This window comes from Triturus cristatus, chromosome 7 (assembly GCF_964204655.1).
Source record: "Triturus cristatus chromosome 7, aTriCri1.1, whole genome shotgun sequence".
NCBI lineage: Eukaryota > Metazoa > Chordata > Amphibia > Caudata > Salamandridae > Triturus > Triturus cristatus.
Window position 1 is genome coordinate 482962487 of NC_140590.1, and position 19449 is coordinate 482981935.

A 19449-nucleotide genomic window follows, 5' to 3' on the forward strand; every position below is an offset into this window, starting at 1 on the left:
ATCATTTCCATCCCAGCATAACTTATTGGACAGAGAATAGTATTTACACAAAACAAGAAAGAACCGTCATTGCAGTGAAAGCAGTAGGTGCAACCTCCAAGTGGTGCATCTACATTTTGACTGATGGCTCTGGATAGCGCTGTTGCTTTTATTAAAATGTTTACTCTGCTGGACAATATTCTCCTTATCTGGTCTTCTGATTAATCAAAATGTCTGACACAGCAGCATCGAACTCTGAGATGCACCAACCTGGTAGGTAGCCCGTTGTTTTCCATAAACATTATTCTGCTCTCTCATAAAAATCAGGGAGAAATATATTTGAACCTCATTTAAACACAGTGCAATGCCCTTCACTGTGTGGCTAACACTATACCTGAGTCCATGACGATGTTCATGGGTGCAGTGTAGGTCCGAAGATACTGCTCTGGCGTAAGTAGCTCTTTGCACTGCAGCAGGTGGGATATGGTGGCCTGGGGAATTATCAGCTCAGGCACCTTTTCGATGATGGAGTCTGCAAGGTGTTTGGAGGCCTGAAAGCCAGAGGCCACAGGAAGGTCAGATTCATACATACTTAAAAATTAGCATCAAATCCAAAAGTTAACAGATATTTTCATGTTGCCATGAACTTCACTTACAACAGAGAGGCAGTAAGTTCACCACTTGGTTCAAATGCGCATTGTGTTGCACGCATTTAATCGCGAGCAAGACACTTGAGCAGGTTTGACTTATACCTCAAGCTTATCATTGACCCAGGCTTTTAATTAAGCCCTATGTCTACATGGAAGCGACCAAAGAATGGCAGACTCAGATTACTCCTGTCCATCAAACTGCACTCTATGCTCTTTATCTCATAAGTGACCACCAGAAGTACTAACTTATGACAGATCTCTCCCACAGTTTTGGGGTGACAGGCGTCTTAAGAAGATAAAGCTCAGGAGCAGGAGTATTTTAACACATTTGAGAGAGGTAAAGGATTGTTTGCCATTGGAACTTTAAAAGAATGTGTTGCTTTTGGATGGAAGTTGCTGGCTTCTCAAGCAATTCTATGTCAGGACTGGAGGCGAGGATTATGCCTTCTTTCTTCACTTTATTTTGTACAGCAGCACAGAAAGAAGTAAATAAAGACTACGTTTCCCATGAACCATAGGGAAAAAAGTAGTCATTTACACTGTGATAATAACCAATCAACAAAAAGCAACGTCCAATCAGGGCCTCTCCAGCTCCCTATAGTCCTTTGTTAGTGTCCTGATCTCCTCTTTCTTCGCTGCTGCGCAGCCAGTTAAGTCTCCTCAGAGTCTTTTACTGTTTGGGGGGGCTTTTGTGATATTTATGGTGTACTTTTAAGGTTTATATTGTGCTAAATCGCTTTGTATGCGCGATGTTCATGGTAGATTTGCTTATGTGGCTATTTCCTTGTGGTGTTTCTTTTTAGCTATTTTAGAAGATAGCGCGTTTCAGTTCTTCACGCGGTCGCCGCGTTTGTATTTCGTGAGTTTTGTTTTTCTTCTGACTTTGCTTTCGCGTGTGTTTGCTTTTTCCGACTGCGGGACCGAGAGGTTTCCCTCCCTCTCCTACGCGGTCGCTGCTGGCGCGCTCCGTTCCTCCCGCCGCCTGGGGGCGTGGGAGGCTGTGGCTTGACGCGTCGCGTCTCTGGTTTTCGTCAATGTTTTTCCAGAGACGCGCGCGCTTTCTACGGAGCTCTGGGCTGAGGTGAACGCCGTTTAACGGTCTGTACTGGGTCCGCGAGTCTGGCAATATCGCTCGCGGCCCATCTTGTATAATTAGAAACTCGTTCCCTTCACAGAAACAGGGATTCGAGTCTGTGTTTGCTCATTGAGCGCTGACGCATCCTTTGGAGGTCTGTAGTGGCCTTTTGGCTTTCTTTTGGATACAATCCCAGCCCAGTTGTCTGCAATTATTTGATTATATTTACTTTGGCCAGCGTTGTCCCCACAGGGCCAGTCACCCAACAAAGTTAGTGGTTTGTGCCACGTGTATATATTATAAGCTGACACCCAGCTTTGGTTAATATTTTTTTGCGAATTGCAGCGCAAAAACTTTACTTACACTTCCCTCACCTGTGATGGATTTTTATGAGGATTACCACGAGGAGGAGGAAGACCCTTTGGCGGATATGCCATGGGGTGATGCTTTTTATGAAGCTGTGGATACCTCTATTTATAGAGCAGTGGATCAAGCCATCTCCCCTTTGGAGGATAGGCTGACGCAGAAAATAGAACAAGCGTTCTTGCGTCTAGAGCGTAGATCAGCTCTGCCTTCTACTTCCCAAGAACTCCCGGGCCCACCGCCTCCTAAACGCCCCTGTGCTCAGGGGGTGGATGTGGACACTTTTGAGCGCCTAAGACAAGCCTTCATCGATAGCCATCCCAGCAAGAGTTCTGTTGATTCTCCCTCCCCGGGATTGCCCTCCGGGAATCCTGACGCCAGCCCGTCCAGGTCTTGGCTCCCATCTCGGCCCTCGCAAGTCCCGCATACCCCTTCGGGGCCTTCTGATTTACAACCACCCCCAACTCCTTCAGACATGTTGGACCCCAACCACATTGTCCACCCACGTTCTTCCGACTGGGTCCCAGCCGAGAAAGTCGCGACCTATGTCGCGGAACATATCAGGCGCCCGCTTGAAAAGGAGGCTCGCAGTTGTCTCCGAGCTGAATGCCCCCGCCCTTCCCTCGAGGGCAAGGTTGCCCTTACCCCTGAGATCGATCCTAGAATGTCGACGTTCCTCCAGAAGTTTATTAGGGACGCAAAAAAGGGCATTGACAGGTCTTGGAGGGAGTGCCAAGACAAGCTTTTGGACGTCCTGGGGCCCGCCACAAAAATTCTTGATATGGCAGAGGAAGCCAAGGCTTCGGGGTCTATGATTTCGCCCGATATGTTATCAGGCTGGGCTCAACGGGTGGTGATATTTTTAGGTAACGCTAACTGCGCTCTCTCCACCGAGCGGCGGAGGTCCCTCCTTATTAAGATCGACCCCAAACTTGGTGACTTGGCAAATTCAGAGGCGGGAGCTATCGCCCAGGGAGGTCTCTTTGGAGAACCCTTCATCAAAGAGTTAGGGAAATTCGTGAACACCTTCACGTCGCTGGACAGGGCACAATCCACCATTAAGAAAGTATTCCCTCGGGTTTTTCGAGGGGCCGGTCGAGGCAGGGGCCGCTCGACCGGTCGACAAAATCATCAAACCACCCAGAGAGGCTCCGGTCAGTACCAGGACCAGTCGAAGTTTGGGAATTTCTACCCCACAAGAGGACGCCGCGGCAAAGGCAGAGGACACAGGGGAGGACCGTCTAACACAAGCTCTGGTGAGTGTTCTCCCTTTTTCCCCACAAAACATAGGGGGGCGTCTGGCAAGTTGTTACGGGGCATGGCTATCTATCACCCGCGATGCCTGGGTTCTTCAGACAGTGAGGGGGTTCCACATAGAGTATTTTGGAAACCCAGTGCAACGGATTCCTCCGCGACCCATTCAGTTTTCGCTTCACGACGCACGTCTGGTGGACGAGGAGGTGGCCTCCCTTCTTCGCAAGGGCGCCATCTCTCTCACCACGCTCCATCCGCGGAGTTTCCTCAGCAATCTCTTTTTGGTCGACAAATCCGACGGGGGCAAGCGTCCGGTCATAAATCTCAGCGAGTTCAACGGATGGTTGGTCTATCGCCATTTCAAAATGGAGGGTATCCACCTCCTTCGAGATGTTCTCCGCCCTCACGACTGGATGGTCCGTCTGGATCTGAAGGACGCGTATCTGGTAATCCCAATTTTCCGTCCACACCGCCGGTTTCTTCAGTTCGCTTGGCGCCATCGGATCTACGAATTCACGTCTCTCCCTTTCGGGCTTTCTTCCGCGCCCTGGTGCTTCACCAAGGTGCTCAAACCGGTGGTAGAATTCCTGAGGGCTCGTGGGATCAGGTTGATCGTGTATCTCGACGACCTTCTTTTTTTTTTTTTTTTTTAAGACGACGACCTTCTTTTGATGGCTCCCTGTCCCCGTATGTTATCGGATCATCTCCAGATGACAGTGACTCTCCTCCAAGATCTTGGTTTTGTGATCAACGAGAAAAAGTCCCTTCTTCAGCCGGCGCAGTCCGTTACCTTTTTGGGGTTCGTCATAGACTCCACTGCCTCCACTCTAAGTCTGCCAGCCAAGAATCTCGCAAAGATTCGCCACAAGTTGCGTCGAGTTCTGGCGCATCAGAGAGTGTCTCTTCGCCAGCTGGCCCGTGTGGTGGGGCTTCTCTCAGCTTCGATTCAGGCGATTTTTCCGGGTCCGCTCCACTACAGGGCCCTTCAGCGCCTCAAGGCATACTTTCTCCAGAAGGGGTTTTCGTACTCCCACAAGATCCGCTTATCCGACGAGGCTCGGAGCGAGATCCAATGGTGGCTGACGCACATGGAGGCATTGAACGGAAGAGCGATCTTCGGTTCCGTCCCGGATTTGGTTATCGTGTCGGACGCCAGTAGGCTGGGTTGGGGCGCTCGCTGCGGAGATCTTTCCATGGGGGGCTTGTGGTCTCCCGACGAACAGAAGTTACATATAAATTGTCTCGAACTTCTGGCCGGCTCGTTTGCCGTAAAGTGTTGGACGAAAGACTCCGTACAGTCATGTGTACTTTTGAAGATGGACAACGTGTCGGCCGTCCGCTATATCAACCATCTTGGAGGCACCAAGTCCAAAGCTCTCTCAGACCTAGCGGCGAGCTTCTGGCAGTACTGCCTGGACACTCAGGTGTCGGTCACAGCGGAGTATCTTCCCGGCCGGGACAATGTGGAGGTGGATTTCCAGTCGCGCCACTTCCGGGACTCCAGTCTTTGGCAGTTGGACCGTGCGGTTTTTCTCTCGCTCAGCGAGCTTTGGGGTCCCTTCACGGTGGACCTGTTTGCGTCCCGCTTGGATCACCAGCTTCCCCGGTTTTTCAGCTGGAGGCCCGATCCTCGGGCGGCAGCAACGGATGCGTTTCTCCAAGACTGGAGCGAGGAGCGCGGCTATGCATTTCCTCCCTTTGCGATGATTACCCGGACAACGGCCCAAGTCCGCAGACAGCTAGCAGACCTGGTTCTCGTCACCCCTCTGTGGAGGTCTCAAGTGTGGTTTCCGGTTCTACTGGAACTTTCTTGGGATTTTCCAATCCTACTCCCCCGGGTTCCGGATCTTCTCAAGGATCCGTACGGCACCCTGCATCCTCTAGTATCCACGAACTCACTGTGGCTCATGGCGTGGAGGATTTCCGGGGCAGATGGCAAGCCACAGGCCTTTCGCGAACAGCTGAAGACCTCATCGCCAAGGCCTGGGCGGATAGCACCATTAAAAGATACAAATCTGCGTGGTGCAGATGGTCCAGTTGGTGTCTGCGACGGGATCTCGATTCCGTGGTCGCAGATGTGGTCCACGTTGTGAACTTTCTGGCGCATTTGGCATCCAACGGCCTGGCCTATCGCTCGGTTAACACTTTCAGGTCCGCCATCTCTTCGGGTCATGTCCCGGTTGGTGGCTCGGCTGTGGGTGAGCATCCTTTGATTTGCAGACTCCTACTGGGTATTCGACTCTCCTTGCCGCCGGAGCCTCGGTATTCGGCTTTATGGGATGTTAATCAAGTCCTGAATCTTTTTCTGTCATGGCAACCCAATAGGTTTCTATCTCGCAAGGAGCTGTCAGCAAAACTTGCAATGCTTCTATGCCTGGTGTCTTGCCGTCGAGTGTCGGATGTGCGCGCTGTTGATATCTCGGGCCGGACGTTCACTCCGGATGGAGTGACATTTACCCTTTCACGTCGTACAAAATGCCACACGAGAGTCATCTCGTACCCAGAATTCTCGGATTCTCCAAAGCTTTGTGTGGTCCGTTGTCTCAAGGCATACGAGGAAATGACGGACGACTACCGTCCCCCGGGTGAGCGTCAGCTTCTCATTGCGCTCCGGAAGCCCTTTAAGGTGGTTTCCTCACCCACCATCGCGAGATGGGTTCGTTGGGTGATGCAAGAGGCAGGCATTAACCTCAGGCTCTTTGGGGCGCACTCTACGAGAGGGGCCATGGCGTCTAAGGCGTTTGGCCTGGGTGCCCGTTTGGAGGATATCCTCAACGCGGCGGACTGGTCCTCAGATTCCACCTTCAAGCGGTTTTACTTCAAGCCTATCCTAAATATGGCTCAGCTGGTTATGGGCAAGCTTTAAACAAGCATAATCCTCGCCTCCAGTCCTGACATAGAATGAAAATTTTCCTAGCTATCGTAACGGAAAGTTTCAATTCTATTAAGGACTCGGAGGCGAGGATTATCCCGCCCTGTGCTCTCAGAGGACATCCCTCCCCGTACTGAAGTAAGTATAGTTTCCTTTGGAACTTGTATGGAAAATGTTGTGTTTGATTTATCTTTTCCAATGTATGGTTAGAATGGTGTATCTATTCCGTTTCTTTCCCTCGCTACTGAATACCTAGGGTGGTTTTTTTCCCCTGATAATACTGCCTTGTTTGTTGCAGGTTCGGATACCCACAAACAGGACTCCTGAAGTTGAGAGTTTGGCTGTCTTCGCGCTCCGAAAGAGAAGATCAGGACACTAACAAAGGACTATAGGGAGCTGGAGAGGCCCTGATTGGACGTTGTTGCTTTTTGTTGATTGGTTATTATCACAGTGTAAATGACTTCTTTTTTCCCTATGGTTCATGGGAAACGTAGTCTTTATTTACTTCTTTCTGTGCTGCTGTACAAAATGAAGTGAAGAAAGAAGGCATAATCCTCGCCTCCGAGTCCTTAATAGAATTGAAACTTTCCGTTACGATAGCTAGGAAAATTTTCATTACAGAGCACAACTAAACACAAGGCAATAATGTAACACAAAGCAAACCAATAACACAACAAGAACACAGCGTAACATAAAACCTGAAGCACAAAATAAAGCACAAATGCAGCACAAAAACACAAAAAAAGAAAAAAAACAACACATCATCACAACAACAAAATAAATATGTACAAATATTCTTGTCGCCTATTGCCACATTCACAAACTTGCTTTCATAACACTATGGAAAATGTGTTTGTATCAACCATTGCTTTAACCTACCAACACAAACAGGCATTGGCACCAGTTAAACCTGTTTTCCCACCACTAAAAACGTTTGGCAATCCAGTCCCAGCTTTCATGCTTTCGGTTCAGGCTCAAAAGTGGCCATTGTGACATGTAGTGCTTTACAATACTCCAAAAAGAATAACTAGCATATGATTGCCCTGAATACTACATGAAATAAGGTTGGTAATTTTAGCTTTCAGTGGGTGCTCCATCTCCGCTTGGGCTGGCTCTGCTTGGACATAAGTGAGACCAAGCACAAATCAGGCACAAATACAAGACACTTGCAAGGCTCTACAAGTTAACATGTCGGGAATCACATAGAGAATCTGTGTGATGGAAGCCTCTGTTGATGCCCTGAATAAGGAAGTAGAGGTTAATCGTAATGAGATTCAATCATTAAAAACTGGTGAGAAAGCCATGGGGGACAAAATTGAGTCTCTAGAAAACAACTCTAGACAAAACAACATTAAGGTCCTTAATTTCCCAGAAGGTCAAGAGCGAGATAATATCAATAGTTTTTTTTATAAACTTACTAAAAGAGTTTATTCCTACTATTGACTCACAAGACTTAGAGGCTGGCATCCAGAGAATCCATAGAGATCCCTTCTCGAAAAACCCGAATAGGAAAACTCCCAGGAGAATTTTGGTCAATTTTAAAACATATTCACTAAAAGAGCGAGTATTGTCTGAGGCTTTAAAAGCAGGCAGCTTCACTAAAGGGGAGTGGTCATTTCGGATCAGGTCAGACCTTTCAAGAATTACGCAAGACAGACAATGGGAACTGGGGAAATTTATCCCAGTTCTAAGATCCCTAGGTGCAACAGTTCAATTGAAATTTCGGGCCCTACTTAAGGTTACGTGGAAGAACAAAATGCTCAACTTTAAAGACCTCAAGGAGGTAGGGATCTTTGTTGACCAAATAAAGGCTCAGGGATAATTGTTCACTGTTTTTCCAGAGGAGTAAGTGAGCTCCATTGAGTAATTTTTGTCATCATACCCAGGTTATTTTTTGGGAGGGTTCCCTTGGGTGGGGAGGATGGGGTTACATGATAAGCAATTTAATTCTGTATTTCACTGGGTGGGGAGCATACTAGGGAAAACAGAAAAAAAAAAGTCCTCATTTGGCCATCCTAAAGGATATTGTAATAAAAGTGGAGCAGTCCCCGATCAAGACATTCACTCAATGTTTAAAACATCGGGTCCAATAAGATTTAAATGTCTATTTTGATCCCAATTAAAATCTTAACATGGAATGTTAACGGGCTCAGAGTAGTGGGTAAACAAAGGAGAATTTTTCAATATCTGAGCCAATCGAATTAGGATGTTATCTTACAGGAAACCCATCTAACTTTCGATGAATGGGAGGTCCTCCGATCTAAGCAGAGATGGATTGAAAGCTCCATTCATACACCTCAAACATGCTGTGCGAAAGGAGTGGCCTTTATTTTTAAGAATTCGGCTAAAGCGACCCTAAGGGCTTTTAAGGTAGATTCTAAGGGGCGGTGGATCATTGCAGACGTTAAATTTCAGAATGAGTGGTTAGTTTTAGTGGGGTATTATGGACCAAATATAGATGATGAAGGTCCTTTAAATGTTATCTACAATCATTTGATACAATCCAAAATTCCTATTATCATGGGAGGTGACTTTAATACCCTTCTGAATCCCTCTCTTGATGGATCTAAAGGGGGAGGGACAGTGCCCACAAATATGGGTTCTTTCATCAGAGTCTTGATAAAAGACCTAGGCCTTATAGATGTTTGGAGAGTAAAAAATAGGGGATTAAGTGGTCCTTCAAGTTTCACATTTCATAATAACAAACATGAGCATTTCTCTAGAATTGATTTTCTTTAGTAGATGCCAGACTGACAAACAACAGTGATGCATATCCCGGAGCATCTCTCAGATCACTCTGCAGTTGTATTAAATTTACAAACAGGGAGGGATATGTCAGCTGGAGGATGGACCTTTGACAGAACTCTACTTTCTGATGCATCGGTAATTACACAATTAAAGAGTGATACGTTATCTTTCTTTGAAATTAATCATGCTTCTGCCCCTCTACAGGTAATAATGGATGCCAAAAAGGCATTTATCAGAGGCAGAGTTATAAGTCTTGCAGCTCGGAAGCATAAGGAAAGCCGAGCAATAATAAAAAAACTGGAAGATGACATCTCTAGAGCTCTGAGTGAAACTGCTATCCAACATGGCAATCACAAACAGAGGGAATAAAACAGTGAGGTCATGGCTAAAAGGCAGGCATTAGTGGATCACTTAGATGGCATTACTAAAAAGAGATGGGACGCTAGCAAATTAGCCAATTATGAGAACAGAGAAGGATGTGGGAAGCTCCTTGCTTGGAAATCTCGCATAAACCCAACAAGGAACACAATCATGGAGTTGCCAACGTAGAATCAGGCAAGATTTCCTCGAATAACATTAAAATAGAACAGGCATTTGAGGCTTTCTTTCAAGACTTGTATACAGAGGACCAAATAGTCTCCGATACTCAAATTAAAAGTTATGTTGATGGTATAACCCTACCATCACCTGTTGAAGACCAAGCTAGTCAGTTGAACCGAAATTTCTCCCTGGAAGAACTTAGGACCACAATGAAAAATCTAAAAAGAGGTAGCACACGCAGATAGACAGTATACCCAATGAATTTTATATTGCTTTTATTGAGGAAATTGCCCCGGTCTTAGTGGAATTATTTGATAGCATATTTTCAGATAACTTTCCAATTCCTAAGTCCTGGCATGAGGCAGCTGTTTCCTTGATTTTGAAGCTGAACAAAGATCCAAAGAGGTGTGAGTCTTATAGGCCCCTCTCCCTGCTGAATTGCGATTATAAAATCCCCGTGCACATTTTAGCAGGGAGGCTGAATCCTGTGATGGGCACCTTGGTCCATTCTGATCAGAAGTGGTTTATTAGGGGTCGTCAACTACATGATTTATCCCATAAGCTGATTGGTGCTATTGACATCTCCTCAGCTAACAAATTACCTCTCACCATCTTTGCATTTGATGCGGCCAAGGCCTTGGACAGGGTGAGCAGGCCCTTTTTAAGTTACATGACTCACGTCTATGGGTTAGGGGATAATTTTGTCAGGGCTATTAATAATATCTATAAGACCCCAACAGTGAGGATTATAGTTAAAGGAAACCTAACTAGCCCAATCAAGTTGGATCGGGGAACGAGATAGGGGTGCCCTCTATCCCCTTTGCTTTTTGACTTATATATAGTGCCTTTGGCATGCAGCATTAGAGCCAGAGATATCTTTGTCCTCCCGTTTGAATGGGAGGGTGGGTGATAACAGTTACCCAATACGCGGATGACCTGATGAATTTCACAAGGGACAGCCCCATTATCCTGCCCAGGCTGGAGCAACTTCTGATGGGTTTTAGGAGAGTCTCCGGTTATTTAATCAACCCTCAAAAAACACAAATTATGTCCTGGAATACGCAATCAAATAGCTTATTGGTTAAACAACAAATCAGATATTTAGGTGTACAAATCACACATGACATCACTAAATTAGCCCAGGTAAATCTTGATTTAAAAAGAAAAGAGTCCAGAACATTACTAAGATCATGGGGTAGTCTCCCTTTCTCCATCCTGGGCCAGTCCAATCTGATTAAAATGTCAATCTTGCCAAAATTTTTTTTTTTTTAAATTCGATCTCCCTCTCTTTCGATCATACAACATTAAAAGCCTTACAAGGGGACTTAACTAGTTTTCTTTGGTCTAACAATGGGGTGAGGATAGCATGGAGGAAGCTACGATGCGCAAAGTTAGATAAGGGCATAGCCAGCTCTGACTTTCTTTTTTATTGTTGTGATTTCCAACTGAAGATCCCTGCTGTTTATCTCCTCCTGTTTCCCTCCACTGCTTCAGGCGATGTCTAAAAATGTCCCTCAGGGCGGTGATAGCTTTCTCTTCAAGTTTGGGCATCCCAAATACTTAAAAGAAAATTAAATTAAAGGTTTTAAGATCCGCGTGCCAACTTAGGAAGATTCCTAAGATTCCACATATAGCGCCGATGCCCCTATATGCAACTCTCCAGGCACAGCCATGTGCCTTAAAGATAGTCTACCGGCCCCACTTTTGGAAGAAGGTATTGAGACATGGAGTCAGCTACTACAAAACAAACTCTTCTCATGGGGCCTACTTCGTAATATCACAAATCAAAGACTGTCCAGATTTAAATTCTATCAACTATCTAGCTGGGCCGTTAATCTGGGTAAGAATGGAGAAGCAAACGAAGAGCATGAGAACATTTTACTGGGTCCGCTCCATCAACGCAAAGAAGTTTCTAAATTCTACTGGCTACTAATTAAAGGGGAGACACCATTAACACCGATGGAAGAGCCCTGGAGAAGAGACCAGGCTTTGACCGATGTAACATTCTTCTGGCAAGTATCGATACGCACTTTATGGAGTGTGGCCCCTCTCAGGAGAAACCATCTGTTTACACTACACAGAGCATACTGGACACCGAAGAGGCTTGCAAGGCTGGGAGGTGAAGGTGTGAAGGTCTGCTTGAAGTGCCCATCAGGGAACGCCGATGATCTGCATATGTTCTGGCAGTGTTCTCATATCCAGGGCTTCTGGCACAATGTTGGTAAGGCTATCTCAGAGGTCCTGGGGCAAGATATTAAGGTAAGCCAGGGTTTGGTAATTTTTGGAGTTCTCCCAGAGGAGAGCTCCAGCCATAAGCTTTCTAAACTCCAAGCCTCGTTTCTATTTATGTCTGGCAAGAAGAGACATTTGCTTAAAATGGGCATAATCTCAGCCCCCAGTATATTTGGAATGGTTCGCCTCAGTTAAAAGAGTTTGTAATTTGGATCATTCAGGTCCCTCGAAAAAAATAATCAGATTTTGGGAGGCCTGGGACGAGTGGGCCAATAAACTTGATGTACAATATCCCAAAAATAGTCCAATGATTATAAAATAAGTGAGATTAGGGGGAGGAGACTGAATCTGGGGAGGTTGTCATGCCTCCCCCTTATTTCCTTTCACCAGGAAATCTGTGGTCGGCTACCCCAGGTACCTTGGAGGTGGTAAAGTAACAGACGAAGCCATTGCCTCCCTCTATAGTAACCAGGAAAATGCCTTTACCTGCCTAAAGTCAATCCACTTATTTATAAATCAGGACAAAAATAATAATAAGTGAGACCAAGCACTGAAATAGCCACTGGCACCAAATCATTGTGTTGGTACATCCAGAAGAGCTAAGCGTTTGTGCGCCATTCCACAGATTACAGATTTCTAGTACTGTGTAATTTTTCAATAGGAAAGTGTTTCATGACCCTGGATCTCTAAACTGAAGCGTTAGCACGGCATGTGCCCACTTTCCAGCCAAACAAGTTGGTTTATGGATTTAAATGTTGGACATGTATGAAATTATAATTTCACACGCACTGTTTGAAGAGGAGACACATTAGCGAACTTTGTAACTTCACATAGTTGGTCTGTTTGACAAAAATTTCCCCCTGATGGAACATCCCCACCTCAAAATGTATTTTCCTGAAAAAGACATTTTCTTTGAGAAAATTATTTTATTAGAGGTCAGGATTTCCAGGGGCTGTGTCCATTAAAGTCTACGTTTGCGGAATGTTTCTGCAAAATTCTCTTCTTGAAACTAAACAGCCTTTTTGAACTTTACAAAGTTTGTGAAACTATTATAAAAATGCCACAAAGTAAGCAGACTTCCTTCACCCTTAATTAAATTCATGCTCTTGATTTTTGGCACATCCGAAGGTCATGGGCTTGAATCCAAGCTTGGTAAAGTCTATTGTGCTTCCTTCAGATATCGATAACAGGATAATATAAAATTGGGTAGCAGTAAAACAGCAGAACTACTATAGCAATGCTGTAATAAAACACAATATTATTATATCATAATTTATAAATGTGATGGATTTTTCATATTTTTTCTGTTATGCACTCCAAGAATGTTTTCCTATTATCCTTTTTCTGTATAATTAAAATTCCTGATTAACTGGAACAATAATAATTTAAAATTTCTGGTATCGCATTTCTGCAAGAAGTTAATTCCATAGATTCATATATCATGAATTGGCTATTTTTCGAATGCTGTAAAGGCCCTGTATTTCCGCACTGCATGTTCTATAAAGATCATGAAAAGCCATTAGGAAATGATAGAGAACACTTTGAAATCTGTAGACAACCTTCCATTTACACTAGAGTTGGAAAAGATTAGCATAACAATAAAAACTTGTTTTTACAAAGTGCTTCATAATGCACTTACGCCGTTTCTACGAGATCTAAATAACAGAAGTTAATATTAAGCAAATTTACACCACTCAATTTACTGACTTCAGAAGGCTGAGTCTGTCTTGCCAGGATTCAAAGCCCCCATCACTAGAGCACCACAGTTATCAGTGGTGAGCATTCAGCTCAAAGAGCTACCCTGCCTGGTTAAACCTTGGGACTTCCAATACAACATTTATAATTTGGAAAACTATAGAATGGTTCTAATTCAGGTCATGTATGAATGATATATGAAACTGTAAAAAGGATACCACATGTTGCTCGTCATCAGCAATATACTCAATATATATAAAAATGGAAAAAATAATGAAAACAAAATCTATTCAAATAGCATTCTCTGCCACTAATTTCTTACCTTGGGGTACTTCAGAAGGTGCACACCGAGCTTTAGCAACTTTGTCAGGCACTCGCCAATGATGTTCTCTAGTAACTCTCCTTGATTTGCGTACCCTAGGTGGGATCCAGGCACATTGAGCACCTTATAGTTCCAGTGGTGAAAAAGCCGGGAGGGAATGTTGTGGGACATCACCAGGATCCTGGGCTCCAACAATAAGGCACTGAAAGAGCACATGATGGTGACAATCAGACCACAATGGCACCATTTACAATGCAAACTACAGAGTTAGAAAAGAACAGGGATGACAATCCTTGGTCCAATAGGGCTGGATCCATGGAAAACTCTTATGATATGCACATATGATGCAATTACATAGAAAACATTTAATTGGAGCTCCTTTTGCACTCTGTGCGTATTATGAAAATCTAGCATAGATCTGGTCTTCCAGAATCTATGCTGGACATACCCCGCAGAGGTCTATCATGCTCAACTCTTTCCTGGTTAAAGAACAGAGGACTATTTCCCACTGATGTTCAAGTCCACCTCAGAGAAACATCAGCCAACAAGGAGACAACATATGTCCAGATTTAGAATTTGGTGCTAAGGCAAAATCTTAAAATTTGTGAAAGGAGTGCTACATATGATGCAGAACCTACCCGTAGGAATTTCTCTACCATAGGGATAGTAGGTGCAGGATATTACAAAAGTTAATACTGTATTTGATTTAGTACGGACTTCACGAATCAGAGGATTTAACTTACTACCTAATTCTATATGAGGTTTGTAGCCCTTTTTTACATAAAGGAAACCAGAAGAAATTCCTTAATCCAAAAACTATTGCAAGAATATGGACACATCTGTAACACGTTATCCCAATAAGAGTTTCTTAACATGCAATTTCACAATAATATATGACTTTGTTCTTTGCCTCTCTCTTTACATACCTCTACATAATCGACTTTCACATTCATTCATATCTCTTCCTTAGCACTTGAACAATTGTTGTAGTCTGCATTCAAGCAGCTTGTGCCCAGTCTGCTGTGAAGGTCACACTTCCTTTAAAGAGGGTTTTATTGTGAATGTATCCTAATTATTAGGCATATATCCACTGAATGGCACATCTAAGTTTTCTTTATTTATATCAGAGTAACAAAGAGAGCCTACTTGCTGGGACTGGATTCTGGGTTGAGAATCCAGTGATGAATATGAATGTGATAATTAGAACTGTAACAGCAGTTGTAGCAGTTTCCCTGCCTGGTCAATCGTGTTTCCACCTACTTGCGTGGACTTCAATAAAGAAGTGGAAACACACCCTCAGCGTGTGGTACCTCTTTTCAGTGGTGATGAGGATGGAAGAAGCGGCTCACGACCGACCGAAGCTATGCTGCGGCTCAACGATTTTGGAGTCAGTCACCATTTTCTGGGATTTTTGCATTTTCAGCGTGTGGTACTGCGAGGCACTGGAAGGGGGATGATTCCTTGTGCCGTTCCTGGCTTCCTGGCTTCTTCCCTGTGAAGATTCTTGGTATTTAGGCTTAGCCGGAGACCTACAAAAGGGGAAGTGTTTGCACCTTGAGGATCAGCGCGAGGGTGTGTGATGCTACATGTTTGAGTCAGGCTCATGTGACGTGCTGTGTTGCTTGGCAATGCCGCTTTCAGGGAACACCATGAGGTGTTGTGGCATTTACGATTGGGTGCCTGGTAAAGTGCAACACAGGAGACGCTGAGACACATCCTCCCAGTTGTCATCGTCTTTGTTTGTGGATTGCAGTGATCCACACACTTTTGTTTTGGCATTTTTAACCAGTGTTGTCACAAAGCTGCAGCGACCTTCAAGGGGCTATGGTGATCTGCACACCTTTATTGGTTATTTTCAACTGTTGTGGCCACAAAGCTGTAGTGGCCTACAAGCAACAAAAAAAGTGAAAAGGTAACTTTGATAGCGGATCACTGTGATCTGCATACCATTTCTTTACTTATACACTCAACTGTTCCTCTTTCAGTGTGGATAAGTGGTTCTTCACATACTATTTTACAGCTATTTTCTCTCACAATTTTACTGCTATTTTTACTTTTCTATGCTCTCTTTATTTGCTGAACTTAGGTGGTTTTTGGTGATTTTCTCACCTTGTGACTGGGAGCTGTGTATGTGCATGTGATTGGAGACATTGGTGGAGTTAGCACAGGTGTTTTTTGTTTTAGTGTTCACAATTCGTACTTTGCTTCTGTAACTGTATATGTAAGCAGACTGTGGGATTTTTAGTAGAACAAAGGATAACATGCAGCAGAGCATAATTCCTCCTCCTTCCTTTTTAGCAGAGATAGGGTGGGAACAAAGCAAAGAGGGTTTCAAAGTATATATGGAGGCCATAGAAGGGGAAGCTTTAATGCAGAAAAAACCCAAGGTCCCGAGTGCCGCAAGGTGTTAAAACATCTACAAAGCATCAGCATGTTGGGGTAGGGGGGTGTTTTGGATGAATGTGCGACAGCCATCAAAACCTTGGATGCCCGGTTCAAGAAATAGAAAAATGTTATTATGGTAAGGCATACGTTTTATGCTAGGCACCAGTTTTCTTATGAATCTGTTGAGTCTTATGTCAGTGCATTAAGAATTTTAGCTACTACCTGTAGTTTTGGGGTGTTTGCTGAAGAGATGATCAGGGATCAGATTGGGGAAAAACCAAGAATAAGAAGATTCAGGAAATGCTGTTGACCGCGGATGCCCTAACCTTGGACAGAACTGTTGAAGTCACTAGTCGTATCAATGCTGCCACAGGTTACATGAAACAGATGTCTCTTGGACCACACATACACGCTATCCAAAGCGGGGGACTCTCCGAAGCGTAAGTATAAGAAAGGGGAATCTACGAGTAAAGTCATGGAATGTTACAGATGTGGGAATAGGAAACATGGGAATTCCCTGAAATGCCCTGCTGTTGATAAAATGTGTGCAAAGTGTAAATAAAAGGGGCATTTCAACAAAGTGTATAAATCTGGTAATGAGAAGAGTAGTCCCAAACAAATAAATGTAACTAAAACCACCATCAGCAAAGGTGATTCTTCTGAGGAATCTGATGGTGAGAATGTATTTTGTGCACAAGAGAGTGGGGATGATCTGGACAAATGTGTGAAGCAAATTGAATCTGAAAAGGTCAATAGGCCATTTTGCTTGTTGAATGTAGCAGACATTGCATTCAGTATGTTGGCTGGTTCAGATTCTTTTTTCACCCTGATTGGTATAAAAGAGTGGGAACGGTTCAAAGATATTAGTTTAAGGAAGTCTAACGGTTGACCAATTGGGCACAAAGGAAAATCCATAGAGGTCGTTGGTGAATTTGATACAGTGTTGGATTTTAAAGGGAAAATAGAGAGGTCCACTGTATATGTGGCCAAAGATGGATTGTGTCTATTGGGGTGGCTGGAGCAGAGGAAGTTAGGAATAATCCTTGATCCCAATAGTCCACAGCAGGTGTTGATGAAAGATGAGTGTGTGGTAACTGTTAGTGAGTGTCTGCGGGTCAAAGCATTCCCTGAAATTTTTCATGGAAAACTGGGAAAACCTAAAGTTTCCAGTGGTGCAACAAAGTGAGGCTTGTGCTACTAATTATAAGGGAGGAACTCTGGAAGGAACTAAACAATTTGTGTGAGCAAGGCATTATTGAAGCCATTGAAAGTTCTGAATGGTTATTCCTCCATGTGTTAGCGAGGAAGGCTAAAGGGGTGTTGAAGATGTGTATTGACTTAAGGGACCTCAGTGATAGCATCTGGGTAGACAGGCATCTGCTGCCCAATATAAATGAGATGTTGACTTTTCTCAAGGGTGCCAAGGTTTTTACAACCATAGGTATGACAGCTGCATATCACCAGATTGCGCTCAAACGTGAATCGATGCATTTAACAATCTTTATCATTGCAGAAGATGCATTTAGATTTAAAAGCATGCCTTTTGGTTTGGCTTAGACCACCTCTGTTTTTCAGAGAGTAGTGGAGGCCTTGTGCAATAGCATACCCAATGTTGGGTGTTTTCAGGACGATATCCTGATTTTTGGTCAGGACATGTCCCCCCATGACAAGTCACTGGCAATGGTCTTGGCTGCTTTGAAAAACAAAAAACAAAGGTTTACATTGGAAGCAGATAAGTGAAAGTTTGCAGTCAAGTGTGCGGACTATTTGGGTTACAAAATGTCTGGACAAAGGGTGCAACGGGAGGGAAGTTAAGTGAGGGCGACTGCTGAATTCCCAGTCTCCACCTAAAATGATCAGGTGCGGTCGTTTTTCAGAAAGGACCTGTTATTTGAGAGGTTTAGTCAAAAGGAATGAAGTATTTGTGTAGAGTAGTGAGGAGGTAGATGAATATGATGTCATTAAAATGGAAGTTCCTAAGGCTGTTCCTTTAAAGCCTTTGACATCATGATTTTTCTGTCATTGTTACTGATGCAGGTCAAAATAGTTTAGGGGCTGTGTTGTTGCTAATTCGTGGAGGGAAGGACGAAGTGGTTCCTTTTGCTTCTAGTGCTTTGAGAGATGCTGAAACTTTGAAAGCACACACTCTGTCACTGAATGCAAGATCCTGGCTTTTTGGTGGGGAGTTAACCACTTCGGGAATTACTTATGGGATGTGAAATTCACCACCAGGATGGATCACAAGCCCTTGCTCAACCTTTTTACAACCAAGGGTGCCTGTAATGCCACACCATGCATTGCGAAGTAGCAGTTTAGGCTTTGAGTGTGACAAATGAAACACAATGGTTATGGTCATTGTGTTTCATTTGTCACAGTCATATGCCTGAGTTTTTAAGTCTTATGTGACTCTTTTTAAATTTTTTTGTCCCACACCATTGTTACTTTACAGTGTCAAATAAATATTTATGAATGGTCCATTTGGATAACATGCATAGGCTTCATTGTATCACTACGTGCATTCAAAGGTATGTATGCCTTGAGTAAGGGACCCTTGTTCCTTTATAAATAGAGGTCCCTGTGTAGGCAGCAAAGGTGGGGGCATTAGAGTGAGAAGCACCTCGAAGGTCCCAAATATAGGCAGTGTAATGTGCATCCGCAGGTCTCCGGCCTGTAACTGCACTGAAACTGCACAACAGGAAATAAATGATCTTCGGACAGGAGTCTGCAGCAACACAGTCTTCATTCTCAGTATGGTGGGAAAAATGTACATGGCAGGACTGTACTGCTGATGAGATGTGGGTCTTGTGCCCTTCAGTGACACTGTACAGGATAGAGAAACTACATCTAGATCACCATCTTCCCCCTCTAACTCACCTCACAAGGTACACAGATGCTCACAAGAAGAGCATCCAGTAGTGTAATGTCAACAATCTATTCATGCCGACTGCTTTTTGATAACATTAGTGCATATGCTACATTTCACAACACACTGGATAACTACTGGTGTTCACAACCGTACAGCCATACAAGATTTATAATTAACGTTACAGGAGTTTCAATTGATTAACTGCTAAGACTATTGTGGGAAACCTGATTGAAATGGTGCAGTGGTATAGACAGTGACCCTATAATATCAAAGATAATAGAAGGGAAAGATAAGGTCAAATGAGGGCCAGTTCTACCCTAAAGAATTCTTTGTCATCCAAATATCTAGCAAAGGTTACTGTGAGATGCAGGACACACATCTCAGTCGCTGGATAACATATGAGATGCTTGATCATTTAATCTAGAGAATGATTCCCAGGAAATGGGAAAGCCTAGCCAGTAGGACTAC

General features: G+C 44.1%; 1 protein-coding gene across 3 annotated transcripts in view; it reads right to left on the minus strand.

Annotated features, from left to right (window-relative positions):
- LOC146809955 (testis-expressed protein 47-like) overlaps window positions 1-19449 on the minus strand; it is a 166171-nt gene that overhangs the window by 19735 nt on the left and 126987 nt on the right. For all 3 annotated transcript variants that reach the window (XM_085616818.1, XM_085616816.1, XM_085616817.1), the window contains exons 5-6: window positions 13731-13932; window positions 374-530 (exon numbers count right to left, since the gene is read on the minus strand). In XM_085616818.1, the coding sequence (XP_085472944.1) occupies window positions 374-530; window positions 13731-13932 (359 nt within the window). The remainder of the gene's footprint in view (window positions 1-373; window positions 531-13730; window positions 13933-19449) is intronic.